This window comes from Balaenoptera borealis, assembly GCF_965194805.1.
Source record: "Balaenoptera borealis genome assembly, chromosome: 8".
Taxonomy (NCBI): domain Eukaryota; kingdom Metazoa; phylum Chordata; class Mammalia; order Artiodactyla; family Balaenopteridae; genus Balaenoptera; species Balaenoptera borealis.
Genome location: NC_138865.1, coordinates 89,801,282 through 89,818,047, shown reverse-complemented (window position 1 = coordinate 89,818,047; position 16,766 = coordinate 89,801,282). Strand labels below are relative to the sequence as shown.

At 50.1% G+C, this 16,766-nt stretch overlaps 1 protein-coding gene across 6 annotated transcripts in view; it reads right to left on the bottom strand.

Annotated features, from left to right (window-relative positions):
* COL15A1 (collagen type XV alpha 1 chain) overlaps positions 1–16,766 on the bottom strand; it is a 99,596-nt gene that overhangs the window by 59,270 nt on the left and 23,560 nt on the right. For 5 of the 6 annotated variants that reach the window (XM_082403762.1, XM_082403757.1, XM_082403758.1 and 2 more), the window contains 3 exons: positions 6,259–6,806; positions 5,026–5,100; positions 3,483–3,563 (listed from right to left, as the gene is read on the bottom strand). In XM_082403762.1, coding sequence (XP_082259888.1) covers positions 3,483–3,563; positions 5,026–5,100; positions 6,259–6,806 — 704 coding nt within the window. The remainder of the gene's footprint in view (positions 1–3,482; positions 3,564–5,025; positions 5,101–6,258; positions 6,807–16,766) is intronic. The other variant, XM_082403759.1, reaches the window with a different exon arrangement.

Below are 16,766 nucleotides of genomic sequence, written 5' to 3'. Positions count from 1 at the left end.
GAGAGAGGGAGGGGGCTGGTTCTTAGAAGTCTGGCCTTAAACCAGAGGCAACAAACTGTGTCCCTTTGGGTAGCAGGATGGGGGAGATGTGGGCAGGTGTGTACTTTAGGGCGTTCACCCTGGTGTCAATGAGAGCATGGATTTGGGGTGTTGAAGTTTAGGCCAGGAGACCAGGAGGGTGCACTAAAGAAGCCCAGTGAGGGAGGAACCAGTGAGGTATAGCGGGAGCAGCAAGCAGTCACCGCCCCCCAACCAAGGAGAGGCTGGGAAGAAGACCAAGTAAGAACTCCCCATTCCCCAGCTGCATGGTGATCTAGCAAGGCGGTAAGGACCCCTGCCCCAGGCAGCTTCCTCTCCTCTCCCTGCCAAGGGTTCTGGGAAGCCACTTCACCATGGTTCCCTAGCCTGGAGCAAGACTGCGGGTGGCTGGAAGCCAAGTGGCTTTATAAGGGGCTTGGGATTTGAGATGAGGCAGGTAGGGCAGGTGAGCGTATGGGAAACACAGGACAGTCAGGTAAGGGTGGGCTGAGCTCAGTAACTCAAGGTGGCAAAGTTTGAGTTATACGAAATCACCAACTCCAGCCTCTCAGCTAAAAACCTCTTCTGGCAAAATCCCAACAAGGCAGCCATGAAGCCTGGGTTCAAGGCAGAGATGGTGAGCTGACCCTCGGCAGTCAGGGTCAGGTGTCCTGTCTCCAACAGGCTGCTGCTGGTTTTCAGGCGTTAGTGTGGATGGAGAACCAGTGTGGCCTGTGACAAAATGGGAATGTCGAGCCTTAAGACTTTTTAATTAAAATGTGGTAATTTGCTGGCCCACATTCAACACATATTTCCTGAGGCCCTACTGTGTGCCATGTCTTGACTGTTCCCCGGGATATAGAAAGGAGTAAATAAGAAGGGCATATGCCCTTAAACTGTTGGACTACTGGGGAGATACAGACCCAGACCCAACTAACTGTGATGAATGTGACACTCGGGATTGCCGGAGTGAGAGTCACGCGTGAGGAGGGCAGCGTGGCCGTGGCCGCCAGTCATGGGCTATGGACTGGATCCTGAAGGAGCGGGAACTGGCCAGGCAGAGACAGGGGTGGGCAAGGGCCCTCCGGGCAAACAGAACCTGCAGGAGCCAAGGCACAGGCAAGGAGTGAAAGGGTGTGGCGTGTTGGGAACCTGTGAGCACTTGGGTGTGGGTGGAAGAGAGGTCCTGGCTGTGGAGCAGAATCACCTGCAGAGCTTTGTGTAAGTACAGACTATCAGATCTTACTCCAGACCTACTGAATCTGAACGTCCGGGTGTGCAGCCCAGGCAAGAGGCTTTTTTTAAGACCTTCCCCCAGCACGCACCCCCCCTACACGCACACATACACACAACACGTACAAGCACACATACGTACACACACAGACATATACACACAGACACATGGACACATACACATAAACACACACACACACACACACACACTCAGGACTTTGATGCACAGCCAGGGCTGAGAACCATAGGGTATTAATTCTAACTCGGCAAAGATAGAACTTTCCAGAAATGGAAAGGTGTGTCAGCAGATGCTGACTTAGCAGGGGGAAGAACTGGGGAGCAGAGACTCCTACCCTAAATGGGGAAGGAGGCGAGGAGGGCGCAGCTTTTTAAGGCCCTGAGTGCTCAGGCAGTCCATGATTCAGTTCGCTAGTCATGGCTTGTGTCTTGGAGGGTGGCAGGGTTGGAAAGGCTGAGGACAGGGAAGTGAGATTCATTCCAAGAGAGAAGCCAGACAGAGAGGGGAGGGGAATGTCTGAGCCGAAGAGGGTAATTCCCCCGCCCTGGAGGGGGCGGGGGGAGGAGGGTGGCCAGGGAAGGGGAGAGCCTTCCAGGAGAGGGTGAAAGGGAGAAGTCCCTAGCTGGGGGTGACATGACTGATAGCGGCCTGGGCCCAGGCTGGAGACCTGGCTCTGCCACCTCCAGGCTGGGCAGCCCCGGGGCAAAGCGCTTCATTCGTGTGTACCTCAGTGCCTCCTCTGGGGAATGAATGGAAACCACCACCCTGCAAAGAAGGTTACAGCCCTCCCTGACCAGCACCCCCCTCCATGACATCTCATGCTCCTAAGCCCGACTCCCCTTTCCTGTCCGTCCCTCAGGGCCACCTCGGGTTATTAGCCTCTCTGCTCAAGTCAGCCTCACTCCTAGCTGTGAACTGGTACCCTGGGGGGCAGCGTCAGGCTAGAAAGCCCAGGGGACCACGGCTCTGTGCCCTGCTGCCCTATGCCCTGGACATGCCAGTGGGGTGGCCAAGGGCTGATGGGCACACAGGATTGCAACACTGCCCAGAGCAGCCACCCGCTAGTCACCACCTAGGCGGGCACCTTGGACCCTTGACTTTCTCCATCTCAGCTACCCCCAAATCGGCTGTGGTCCGGAGGATGCACCCCTGCAACACCGCCCAGGCCGGCAGCACAGGATCATGGCCTGAACCCTTGATGGGGCATGAGGGGACCTGTGCTCTAGCCTCAGCTCAGCCACACACCCTAGGGCCAGTCTCCTTCCCTCTCTGGGCCTCAGTTTGCTCATCTGTACAAAGGGCAGTTTTCTGTACACATCTGAACAGAAAGAGGTGACCTTTAAGTCCCTCCCATATTAACAGACTCTGGTCCTATTCTGCACCACCCACCCCTCTGTCACTGGAGGTCTATAATTTATCGCCCCCACCTTATTTCTAGCTCCCTGCTTTCTTCTGTCAGAGATGAGTCTATAGACTGAGCCAGACGAGTCGAGGAGATGGCTGGGGCTTCTGTGCTCAGTGACTCAGACACTGCTGGCTGTTTTCATTAAAACAGGCTCCTTGGTGTCTCCACAGTCTGATTCAGTGCTTTCAAAACCACTTCCTTGTCTCGGCCACGGGGCACATTCCCAGGAGGGAGGAGGCCCACACCACTGGGAGGATGGCTGCCTTTCCTATGGGGCCAGAAACAAGCTCCTGGGAGGACTGTGCATCTCACAGGAGTGGGGGCCCCAACTTCCTTCCCACAGCCAGAGCCCTGAGCAAATGTGACAACAGCCACCGTTCAGGGCCACCTCCCTTGTGCCAGGCACTGGGCCGAGACCTGCCCCTGCATGGCCTCATCTAACCTCACAAGGACCCCACGAGACAGCGCGCTGATTATTGTTTTATGGGAGAGGGACTGAGGCTCAGAGAGGCTGAGTAAGTCACCTAAGCTCACACAGCTGGGAGGTGATAGAACACAAAGTTCACCTTTGGACAGCCCTCTCGTGGCCACAGCACAGGGTGGCACCCAGGTAACGGTGTTCCCCTGCACTTGGGATTTTGCAAAATGCCCATTGGCCAGTGCTTTCCTGACCTCCCCAGGTGAACTGTCTAATGAAGTCACAGTTCTGAGAACACAGACGTCAGACTGGGACTCTGGGTACTCTCTGATAACGCCCAGCCCCCTAAAAGCCGACCAAGAGGACATGGCACAGCACCCAGTACTCACCGGGGCTTGAGTGTAGGTGATGGCTTCCAAGATCTCAGCTACTCTCTCTGTCTCCTGAAGCCCGCTGGCCTCTCCTGATGCCTGTGTGGAGACAAATCATGCTGGGCAGAAGGGGGGCAGTTTACAACTGTGGAGTCACAGAAATGAACTCCTGTGGAGGAACGGTGCATGTGTGAAAGAGAAAGAGAGAGATGGAGATGGATGGAGACAGAGGGAGTGGGATGGAGAAGACAGCATATGTCTTGGCTATTCTTTTTGTTTCCTTCCACGTTTTATTGCTCAAACAAAAAACTACAATCAGTGTAGTCTCTCTAACATACCTACCTGCATTTTGCCCAGGTGCCCTTCAATCTCGATCAGAAGGCCCTTCCACTTTGCATGGCTGTCACCAGAATTTCTCACTGGGAGTCGTTACATTTGAAATACATCCTCCCTTTGCTACCTATTCTTCACAGTTAGCCCCCTAATGGCAGCCAAGACACCCGTATGCCATGATTTTGTAACTTATTTGTGGACCCTTGGGTTGTTTCTATTTGTTCAATAGCAACACGGAGATGAAGGAATAAATACACACAAAGCTTCCCTTCTTTCAGCGTCACGGGAACGCCAGGCTGGGATCACAGCCTCAAGGAGAGCAAACATTCTCACAGATCCAAGTTCCACCTTGGAGGGGCTTTCCAACTACACTGGCAGCATTTTTTACTAAATGAATAAAATCAGCTTATTTTAGCTTTGGGGCTGATACCACCCAAAGAGGAGCAGAAGCTCTAGGAATACGCCACACTCTGCTTGACTCTCCCTTTCCTGCATTATGCCATGGCTTCTGCCGGGAACACCTTTTCTTCTTCATCTGGATGACACTTGCTTGTCACCGGTCAGGCATCAGCTCCCATTCCTCCTCCTCCACCTTCCTGCCCCGACCTGACCTGTAGAATTTGGGTCTGAGGGCCAATCACACTCAGCTCTGTCACTGCAGTTTGGGTGTGTGTGAGCATCTGGAGGATAGAGACAGTTCCCAGTTCATCCCTTTATCTCCAGCATCTCCCCAGGTCTGTCACCTTGCAGGTGCTCAGTCAATTCTGGCGGGAGGGAGGGAGGAAGGGAGGGAAGGAGTGGGGAAAGGACCCATCTTTTGTCCCCTGCCCACCACCACTGCCCCCCAACTGAGGAACTGATTCATTTGCCAAGCATAAAAGCTAAATTTAGTTTTGTTTTTATAAGAATTTACACCCAGAATGTCTTAGAGTTTTCACTTTGATTTTAGAATCCTGACACCCTTTCTTGGCAGGAAGTCTGGAAACCAGGCCATTGACGGGCACAGCCACGGAAGAACCTAATACCTTAGAAGAAACACAACTCCTCCCCACCACACACCAAAGACATGGCTGAAGTTCTTAAAAATAATAATAAAGCCAAAAAGCCCAAAATAGGACTTGACACAGTGCTTGCCAAGATGAGAGATTTCAGAGACTCCATGACGTTGGGAATGAAAAATTGCCTGGGCGCCAGCTTCTCTGGCTGCTGGGGGGAGGTAGGGGCTCACCGAGGATTCTTCAGCTTCACACAGCTCCTCGGGAGTCCTGGGGTCAGGGTGGATGGTGAGCTGCTGTATAGACCCCTAGGGAAAAGCACAGGGGTCAGAGGCCACGTCTACAGCACAAGCAGCCGTGGGAAACATGACTTTTTTGTAACAGAGAAGAAGCCGTGAAAGGACAGGTGTGAGAAGTGCTGCCCATAGCCGTGACAAGGAAACCAAGCCACCTCCAGGCCTGCTCTCATTCAGGGGGACTCTCCTTGGGCCAATGTAATATGAGCCCCACTAACTAGAGAGGTCCTTGGAGAGCATGGTGTTCAAAGCGCAGACTAACAGCAGCCTCCTAACTGGTCCCCAGGTCCCCGGCTTGTCAACAACGAGCCCTAAAATGCACGCCTCCCCCAACAGAAAGTGTCTCTCCCCCATGGCTCAAAGCTTCCCAGCTGGAAGGACCTGTTCCCCAGGGTAGGTGTCCACCAAACTTCCTGCTTCCACTCCGCCTCCCCTCTCCACACCTGACAGCCCGTTCTCCATGACTATCCCCAAGTGAGCGTTTCAAAATTATTCATCGGATTTTAACTTCTTAAAATCCATCTTCCACTGTACTACAGATAAACCCAAACCCCACCCCACAGGCCTGTCCTGAATCAGTTGGGAAGGTATCAGTAAGAATAGTGCTGACTAAATGAATAACTACAGTGACTTAGGGATTTGCTTTAGAATGGCTTATTCATAAAAACCCATTTTGACAGCAAAATCAGTTTTCCGGTATTTTTTTCAAGGCACATTATCCAAAAGGAGAGAGAGAAACTACCTCACACTCTGGCATCCCAGCTATTCCACCTGTGTAGAAATTACATGCAACTGCCACCCTTTTCCAAAGATAAAATCACTGAAGGATATAACAAACCTTACCCTTTCTATAATGCCTTAAAACATACAAAGTGCTTTCACACAGGCTAGCTCACGTGACTCCACAACCCTGTGGCCTAGGTTTTCTTATCCCTACTTGTAGATAAGAAAACACAGAGCAGGTCAGAGAATCCAGATACTGTCTAAAATCCTCAAGCTACACTGAAAACTCAGCGCTGGCATCTAGGTTTTGTGTTCTGGGCCTAGCTTTCTTCCCACCAGCATACATGCCTCTTTGAGGACATAAGAATAAAATAATAACAAGAATAGCTGCTTGCGTTTGTCTCACGGTGTCCAGCGGCCCCCCTGATCTGCAGGACTTGGACTCACAGTGAATCTCTCCAGCCCCGTGGCTCCTGCGTTGCCGACGAAGATTCCCGCGCTGGGCTCGAAGGCCAAGGCCCGGGAGGACCTCGGGAAGGGGACGTGGCTGTGCTCCTCGCAGTCCACAAGGAGGGTCACTTCCTCGCCCTGGACAACCATGGCAAAGCGGTTCCACCTGTGGGTCATCACGGGCACCAGGAAGGCGGCCGCCTCACGGGACACCTTGGAGCCGGGCTCCGTATAGTAGAGGATGACCCGCTGGCTGCCGTCCTCCACTCCTGAGAGCCGCAGGCCCAGGTAGATGACCTTCTGGAAGGCATCTGTGATAGCAAAGAGCACGCCGCCTCGGGCACTGCTGGGCTTCGCCATCACGCTGATGGCAAAGTCCCTGAAGAAGGTGGGTGGGATGAGGGTCCTGGCCGGGCGGCCGACGTTGGCACCAGGCCCGAAACTGTAGGCTGGGAAGCCACCATAGCCAGTGACAAAGGACACGGACGAGGGCAGCGGGACGCCGATGAGCTCTGTGAGGTCCAGGTGGCCCTGGGAAGCCAATTCTGCAGGGAGGGAGAGAGGAGGCCATGCTTCACATATATATTCTGCTACGCTTGGAAATGAGGAAGAAATAAATTCAGGAATGAAATGGGACCCTTCAGGAACCCCACTGTTGTGTCTTAATTATTGCTTTTCAAACTTTTTTGACAACGACTGACAATAAGAAATGCATTTACATGGCCACCCAATATGCACGTTTAGACAAATATATATCTGTAACAGTGAAACAGATGTTTCATAAAACATTATTTACTTTTAATACTTACCAGGCACTATGATATTTTCCTTTCTGTTTAACAATTCTTTTTCTCTTTTATTAAAAACATGCTGGAAACAACCTACTGAATTGATATCGTTACCCATGAACAAGTCATGATGAGCAGTTTGGAAAACATTTAAAAATATTCCTAGAATATCCCTACAGTGTTCCCCCATCAACTTAAGGATTTTTCTCCCCATTTCTTTCTTTAAAAGAGGATAGGTTTGGGACTTCCCTGGTGGCACAGTCATTAAGAATCCGCCTGCCAATGCAGGGGACACAGGTTCGAGCCCTGGTTCGGGAAGATCCCACATGCCGCGGAACAACTAAGCCCACAAACCACAACTACTGAGCCCGCATGCCTAGAGCCCGTGCTCTGCAACAAGAGAAGCCACCGCAATGAGAAGCCCACACACCACAATGACACTCGCCACAACTAGAGAAAAGCCCGTGCACAGCAACGAAGACCCAACGCAGCCAAATAAATAAATAAATAAATTTATTAAAAAAAAAAAAAAAGTGGACAGGTTTATTTTGTTTTGTTTTATTTTGAATGAGGTCTACTGTTTAAGTGCCTCAGGGTGTGGGGAAAAAAGCAGGGACAAAACGAAGTGTTCCCAGACCTTAGGACAACTGAAATACGCATCATCGTCATCGCCCTTTGTCACTGTCGTCATCATGATCAGCATCACCCACATTCCCCGGGCTCTCACTCTTACCAGGCTCTAATCTCTTCACATACATTAGCTAGCTCACTTACTCCTCACAACAACTCCATGAGGGTAGGTACTATTATCCCCATTCTACCCCAGAGAAAACTTAGAGAAGGTAAGAAATTTGCCCAAGGTAAGCCCCTCAGGAGAGCATCCCACTAAAGAGGTGTGCTCTTAACCACTACCCCTTGGGGGGAGAAATAATAGGCCTCCATTGTGGTGGCCTGGAAAGGACCCCAGGTTCATGAGCCTTGGTCCACCCAACCACCGTCCCCTGGGAGAAGGCTGCAGGCTGCCTTGCAGTGACGTGCACCCCTGTGCACCTGAGGTGATGAGATAGGAAGGCAGGTCCCAGAGAGAGGTGGGCAGGAGCTCTGCAGGCGGGACAACAGATACAAACTGGATTTTGAAAAAGGAATGTTTGAAAAAAGGAATGTGGGATATTCATTTTGTTTAACATGTTTAGATTGATTTCTTGTTGAGATGATAATTTGGGGAAATTCTGGACTAAATAAAATATATTATTAACATTTTTAGAACAAGAATAACATGAGGAACAGGCATGGGCCCACCACTCCACTTAAGAAAGAAAATATCAACTCAGCTGAGGCTCTCATGAACTCTCTGATCCTCTTCTCCCTGCCTATGCCCCAGAGGCAGCCACTCTGGGGGTCTGGTGTTTATTATCCCCATGCATGCCTTTGTGTGTTTACTACATGACTATATGTCTCTAACAGAATGCAGCACTGCTGTGCCTGTCTCCTAACCTCATATAAATGTTGGCATGCTGCATGTATTCTGGAACTTTTTTTTTTCCACTCAACACTGTATTTTTGAGATTTATCCCTGTTGAGACATGTGGTTCCAGGTCTCATAGTTTCACAGCAGTACTCTAGGTATATATAAGCCACTATGGATTAGTTCACATTTCTGCTGATGGAAAGTGAGGTTTCCATCACTATTGCAACCACTACTGCTATGGACCTTCTTATACACATCTCCTTGTGCTTACCTGTGCAGGTAATTCCACCACTTAGGGTAGAATTATTGGATGATATGGGTATATGCATCTGCAACGTCACTGAGTGTGGCTAAATTGTTCTCTTAAGCAACTGTGCCATTTTAAAAAAATTGAGATATAACTGACATGTAATATTGTGTAAGTTTAAGGTGAACAAAGTGTTGATCTGATACACTTATATTATGTATTGCAATATGATTACTTCCCCAGCATTAGCTAACACCTACATTACATCCCGTAATTATCATTTCTTTTTGGATGCAATTATTATCTTAATTATCATCAAGATGCAACTGTGCCATTTTACATGTCCACCAGAAGCATGTTCTTGCCAACATTTCGGGGAGGTAGAGAGATGAGATTTGGGGAGTGGTCCATGGGGCTTCTCAACTACAGTGATGATGTTTATTTCTTAAACTAGGTGATATTCAAAAGTATTCCTTGTAGTATTCTTTATAAAAAATGCCATGGAAAATATTTCACAAAACTCTAATGAAAACGATTGTCCCATCCTCAACAAAAGGGCAAATCTGATCATGTTGAGGCCCTGATGAGAAGGCTTCTCTGGCCATCTGTGCCCTCAGGGTCCGCGGCAGCCTGGGCGCCTGGCTGGAGAGGCCTTCGTGGTCTAGACCCAGCCGCACTCCGACTCCCCAGCATGCCCGATGCCCTCCCTCCAGGGCCCCAGGCCATCACAGGTCCTCTGCCCTCCTTGTCAAATGCTCTTCCCTCTGCCACCACCCCACCTCGCCCCACCAGTTATTTTTACCAGAATAACTAACTCCTCATTCTCCAAGACTCCCTCCCATGAAATCCCTTGTTTCACCTCCTGACCTACATCTCCTTCCAGGCCCGCATCAGATGCCCCCTCAATATACACTGAGGTCTTCCACTTCCACTCCCAGCACACTGCAGGTCCCTGTTGGGTCGCTTGTCTCTCTCCCCATTGTACCACAAGAACATGGACCACACCATTTATCTCTGTGTTCCCAGTATCCAGCTCAGTGCTGATGAATGAACGCATGAAAAGATGAACAAATAAATGAATGAAGTCCAACCCCTTCAGTTTACAGAAAGAAAACAAAACTGAGGTTAAAGGAGGGAAGGGATTTGGCGGCTAAAAGCAGATCTGATTCTCAATCCAATGCTTTTTCTGTCCAGTTTGCAACTTGCATTAAAACAGAAACTAAAGTATGACAAACCCCAGAAGGCAAAAATAAAAAGATTTATAAATTTTGTTAAATTTAACAACACATAAAATTTTAAAGTTCTGCATAGCAAAAATAAATCCCCACAGTGTCAAATAAAATCCCAACCTGGACAAAAATATTTGCCACATATATCACAGACAACAGATGAATTACGCTAATACACAAAACAAACGAATAAGCAGGAGGCCAAAAATCCAATAGAAAAATGGGCAAAGAACAGGAAATTCTTTCCACAGTAAAAGAAAAAAAAATGGCTCTTAAACATATGAAAAGATACTCAACCTCATTCAGAACAAGAGAGATACAAGGTAAGATCATGAAGAGATACCATTTTCCCTATCAGATTGGCAAAGATCAGAATGTTGGATAATATTCTGTTTAGCAAGAGTCTGAGGAAACAGGCCATCGCATGCACTGCTGGTGGGACTGTAAACTGGCACAACATCTGTGGGAGGGGCACTTTGACGATATTTATCAAAAGTAAAAGTGCATATGTACTCTTTGACCCAGCAGTTATACGTCTATGAATTTTTAGAACAGATAGTTACAAATGTGACATATAAAGCACTTACAAGAATATCCATTGCAGTATTGTTTAAAATGTATCTAAATGTATCTAAACCATTCTGTCTTGGAATTCTTGGGGAATGGTTAAATAAATAATAACTTTTGGGACTTCCCTGGTGGCGCAGTGGTTAAGGATCCACCTGCCAATTCAGGGGACACGGGTTCGAGCCCTGGTCCGGTAAGATCCCACATGCCATGGAGCAACTAAGCCCATGCGCCACAACTACTGAGCCTGCGCTCTAGAGCCTGTGAGCCACAACTACTGAAGCCCACGAGCCACAACTACTGAAGCCCACGCGCCTAGAGCCCATGCTCCACAACAAGAGAAGCCACCGCAATGAGAAGCCCGCGCACCGCAACAAAGAGGAGCCCCTGCTCGCCGCAACTAGAGAAAGCCCGTGTGCAGCAACGAAGACCCAACGCAGCCAAAAATAAATAAATAAATAAATATATTTCTAAAAAAATAAAAAGTAACTTTTGATATATCCATACAACGAAATACAATGCATCCTTTAAAAAGGTATGGTTCCTTAGGTTTTAATATGAAACAAGATGTATTAACTAGAAACAAACATATAAGAAAAACAAGGTGCAGAACAGAATTGCTATCAGTTGGAAATACATATATTAATACATAAATATATAAAATATATTTTAAAATATATATTAAATACATCTAGAAAGATACACCAGAAACTGGGACCAGAGATTGTCTCCAAGGAAGGGTGCTGGTGGCTGGGAGATGACAGGAGACTTTCTTTTCACTGGATACTGATTTCTACTTTTTGAATTTTACCCCAAGTACATGATGTGAAAAATAAAGACATTTACATATTTTTTAAGATGTTAACACCCTACATACCCTTTTAGAAAGTATAAAACCTTTTCTTCATGTTTCTCCTCACTCAAATACAGCCCATCTCTATAGAAAGAAAAAGTGAAAAGAAAAGAGATAGAAAGAAAAGCAAGCAACCCACTGAGATTTCTTTTCTCCCCTCCACAGTTTAAAGATAAAAACAAAACAAAACCATGAGTACCCTGCTGATAGCTTCGCTTTCTTCTCCACTTAATCCAATGAAAGCTTTTCCTCTAGCTCCTCTCTCTCCTACTGAGAACAGGATGAGAAGTCCCTCTCTGGTGGGATACTCCAGGTTTGTAGAATGTCTGGTTCCACGTGTAGTGAATGACCTGGGCCTCTCATCCAGCGGCTTGTTTCTAAGTGGTGTCCTGAGGGTTCAAGGGACAGCTGGGGGTTCAGGGTACCCAAGGACAGGGGCTGAGAGGTTCCCACCCAGAAGCCTGCTTAAACCAGCCCAGTGCTGCCATGGCCAGTAAAGCCCAGGCTTCCATGCGGCCATTCTGGGAATTCTTAATTCCAGGAGGATTCTGGTTTGGAAAAAAAAAAAAAAAAAAAATCACCAATCTATCCAATCTCCTTATTTTATAGATAGGGAAATGGATGGTCAAGGAGAGAGTTCCAGGACCAGGAGGCACAGCCAGAAAGCAGTAGATGGAGCAGTGAAGCAAGGATAGACAGAGGGGAGGTGTGATTCTGCCTTAGGGGTGACTTGGAATGACAGGTGACCCAGAACTGGTGTCCCTCCCACGACCTCTAAGCTGCCCCAGCCCTGCCAGGCACAGACCACTGGTTGGCCAGCTGGACGGTGGGAAAAAGAGGCAGCCTGCAGAGGAGAACTATCTTGGTGCTGGATTCAGATCCAGCCTTTGCCAATTACGAAGTGGGCAGCTTTTGGGCAGATAACTTACTGGTGACGAGGGGACATCCCACCCATCTCACACATGGGGACCAAATGAGATGATGGAGGAAAAGTGCAAGTGCTCAACAAATGGTAGAAATGGGTCTTCTGTTTGATTCAAAGGTATAAGGTTAGCAAAAACCAAAGTCTGCAAAGAGATCATTTCCTAATCCTACCCGCCCCCTGCTGCCCAGACCTCAGCCATGAGAGAGGACCAGAGTGCAGGCATCAGGCAACAGGCCTTGCTTCCACTGGGTCGGCCACAGGGGGAGCCAAGCCACAATCTAGAGGAAGTCCAAGTCAGCCCAGCCGTGCTCTCAGCAGCCACCCCTCCCTCCACACACACGGTCCCACAGCGTGGCGTGGCAGGGAGCGACCCCTGGCCTGGAGTGACCCATGCTCAGGGCTGTGCCTGGGCCTGCTAGCTCATTTCTCCTTGGCCTCCAGCAGGAAAGCCACCTGCTCAGGCGGCCACCAGGGAGGGGAGAGAAGCCAGGGAGCCAAGATAAACAGGCCCAGCAACTTGGTCCATAGGCTTGTCCTAGGATGGCTCTGTGCTGGGTGGGAAGCTAGGGGTGGAGATCACAGCTGGTGGGAAGACATCTCGCCATCCTTGAGGGGCAAGACTGGAGGGGGCAGTGCTAATGGGGGACTGACTGCAGAATTCTCTGGCCTCAGGAACCCTGGGGCCCTTTGTGGGAGGTGGCCACTCTTCGCCACAGATAACTACTTATCTCATAGGACATCTGACCTCAGTCTTAATCTCTCACTTCATTAATGCATAGGGATAGCTTCATTTCCAATGGAAGTTCTTCAACCCACTTTTCCAATTCATGACTTTGATAACATTCATAAAGCCCCTACCTCACACCTTGTGTGCAGCTGGGGATATGGAGCTGAACCTAGAATGTAGGCTCTCAAGAAGCTCATGATCTAGGTGTCTCAGTTAGCAGTCATCCGCTCATGCTACTCACAAGATCCAGAGCCTTCAATGGCTCCCCAGCGCCCTCAGGATCAAGTTGAAATTCCACTCAAGACACCTTTTGCTTCACCTCTTCATTCTCCCCCTTTTCCTGTTCCTGTCTTTGCTCATGCTGTTCCTTCCATTGGAACATCCTCTCCTATGTTCTCACAGCCAAATCTTTCTAAGCTCACTCAGCTGCACCCCAAGACACTGGAGCTCCACTCCCACCCTATACACAGAGCCATAGGCATGACTCCCTCCTTCAAATACCCACATCAGGGCTTGGCAGAGAGCAGGCACTTGGCGTTGTGGCCTGAGGAAAGGGAACAGAGAGATGCCATTGGGCCTCCACTCTCCTCAAGTCTTTGGTTTGGGCTCCTGAGCACAACTTTGGTGCAGCCCCTCCCGAGGGCACAGGGAAGAGGAATCAGACGACTTTAGAGATGGACTGGGCAGAGGAAAATCTGAACAGTCACCACATGGTGCAACTTTCCTCTCAGGGGTCCAAAGCCAGTTTCCATGGAAACCAGGGCAGAATCCTAGTGCTGAAGAAACAAACAGGGCAGGGTTCAGGTTTTCCTTCCACAGAGATGACAGTGACCTGGCCAGAGGAGGTGAAGAACTGGAACCCTTCCCTCTCCTCCTCTCCAGGACAGCTGACATCTCTCCTCCCAAGGCAGGTCTCAGTTTCTCCTTCTATGTAATGGGCTGGTTCAGCCCTTCCATCTGTGGGGTCCTGAGGCAGTGCCTGGGGCTAGCCTGGGCTCTGGAGCTTTGCCTCCTCAGGGAACTGTATCTGGCTGGCTTTGCAAAGCTCCATCTCACAGATGATTATCTGGGACCTGAGCCCAGTGCTCGAGCTTGTTAGCATTTAAAGCCCCAAGGGACTAAGGAGCATTCCTCTGGCTCTAGGTCAAAGAGGGTTGCAGAGAAGCCAGACAGGGTGGCTGAGGACACTCCAGGAACGTGCACAGCAGCGGCCCCTGGCGGCCACACGGAGAACTGCACCCATGAAACCCAAGGAAGGCTTCCTGGGCTGCAGCTGTGAGGGACACCGCCTGTGCCAGAATCACAGTCAGGTCTGGAAGTGACCCAAGAGAGCAGGTCTGAGGTCAGTGGGGAGCTGTGAACAAGCCAGGCCTAGAACCCTGGTGCCTCCCTCCCATCCTCTGCCCCTTTCCTACACCGGCTGCCTGGGAAAGCAAAAGGTGTCCCTTCCCCACATCCCATTTCCACTTGCAGCTGTGAAGACTACAGAACACTTCAGTCAGCTTAAACGGGGACTCACTGACTCTCCCTGCTCCCACTGGGGGCAGGGCTCAGGGGGTCCAGGTGATCCAACCTTGATGGAGCCAGCAGGCTAAGTGTGTATAGGTAAAGTGGGGGTGACTGCCCTTGGGACCCCAGCAGGGCCCCTCTCCCCCGGATTTCCCTACACTCACCCCTTGGGAGAGAGGAGGTCCCCAGTGCCTCCTTTGCTGCCTGCTGGGAGTTCACCAAGCCACAGACTCTATGCAGAAAGACTGCAGCTCACCCTTTGGAGAAGGAGTTTCCTCTGCCGCATCCCTCCACGCCAAAGTCTATCTGGTTTCTGCTTGCACATCTACACTGTCCAGGAGCTCAACGCCCCCAGGACAACTCTGGCCACTGCTGGGCAATTCTAAGTCTTCTTTCTCCCAGTATGCTAAGGCATGTCCTCCCGTAGCTCCCACCGGCCTGGCTGGGCCTAACTCTGCCCTCTGGACTTCCACACCGTGGCCTCTCAGACACTGCATGGAGCGGTGGACAGGGCCCAGCCTGGGAGGCAGATTCTGCCACCAACGCAGTGTATGCTCTCGAGCAGTCCCTTCTCTGCGAGCCTCAGTTTCCTCGTCTATGAAATGAGAGGCCTGCATCTGATGGTTTCCAAAGGCCCTTGCCAGGTCTGAAGGTCTTCAGTTTTGCATCCTCACCTCCCATCTGTTTTCCAGTTTCTCTAACCACCCTTAACTGCCGGTTCCTTCAGCCCACAGCCTTCAGGCCTGGAAGGAATGACTCCAATGGGGACCAGCACAAATCCAGCTCTCCCCCTACAGACGTCCTCGTCTTTGGACAGTGTGGCCTGGCCAGAGGTGGGGAGCACTGTGCCCAGGAAAATGTCATAGCTCTGCCTGTGAGGAAACATCACCGCAACCAGCCTGGAGCCCCCGGAGGCGCCCAGCTCTACCTGACTCCCTTCCCGAGGAAAATGAACGAAGCAGAATTCCTCCTGCAGGGGCTCCATCCACACCCAGCAAAGATGCAAGAGGTTCTTAGAAAAACCTACCACCCAATGCATTTCTTAGAAAAAAGAACTGTTTCCCTGCCAGGGAAAAAATCCTGGATCAACTTAGAAGGAAGACCTGGGCTTGCCAACAATCAAAGACCTCATTTTTCTGAATTACAGAAGAGCATTTTTCTACATGTAAACTTAGAACGCCTCTTTCCCTTTTCCGGTTTTCATATATAGCGCAGGAATTTTCCTGCTCAATGAAGTTACTGTATGAGCTCTCCTCTCTCTCTCTTTCTTTCGGGCCTCTGACCTCAAGTGAGAAAACGATGGTTTTGAAGGGGCCTGGCGGTGGTCAGAGTCCTGGCAAGGTGTGGGCCCTGCAGCTTGGTTGCCCTGCCTAGCAGCTGGAAGGAGCTGGGCCCAGCTGGGTGCCCCAGCAGGAAGAAGTCTGCACCCACCAGCACCCTCTCTGGTTTCGAAGCATCCTCTCACCTGTTCCCTCGCCAGGGGGGAGGGAGGCAAGGGAATCAAGCCTCAGAGAGGGGAAGTAACTCACCTGAAGCCCCAGTGTGGAAGCCAACCTATTACAGCCCACTGCCTCCTGGGCTTCCCTCTCGGCTCTCCCTCCGTGTTTCCACAGTCCCCATCCATCCCTCCACCGCTACACCCTCATCTCTGCATTCTGGTGGTTAGTTCCCTTCCTTCCCTGATATGCCTAGACATGGGCTCCTGGGCATGGATCATGCAGACTCATCTCGCGGTCCCTGGCACCAGCACGGAGTCTGGCAAGGGTGACCTACGAATGGATGACAAGAAACAATAACATCTGTGGCTAAGATTTACTGTAGGCTTGCTGCGTGAGAGGCACTATTTGAAGAGCTTTCCACCAATCATTTCATCTTCACCCTTGATTCTTTATGAAGTAGATAATATTATTATCCCCATTTCACAAGATAGAAAACTGAGGCTTGGAAAAGTTAATTACTGCCCCAAGGCCATGAAGATAATAAGCAATTGCAGTCAGGATTCAAATCTGACTGGGTAGTATAATGTGGTATGAAGGTTGCAGTCCTAGCCACACGTCAGAGTCACCCAGGGAGCTTTTAAAAAGACAGAGGTCTGCCCCTCCTGCCTGGCCCTATGGAATCAGAGTCTTCCAGAGTCTGGCCTGGGTGAGGCTGATGCCCTCTCCTGGTTGGCAGCCACAGGTAAGGGTTAA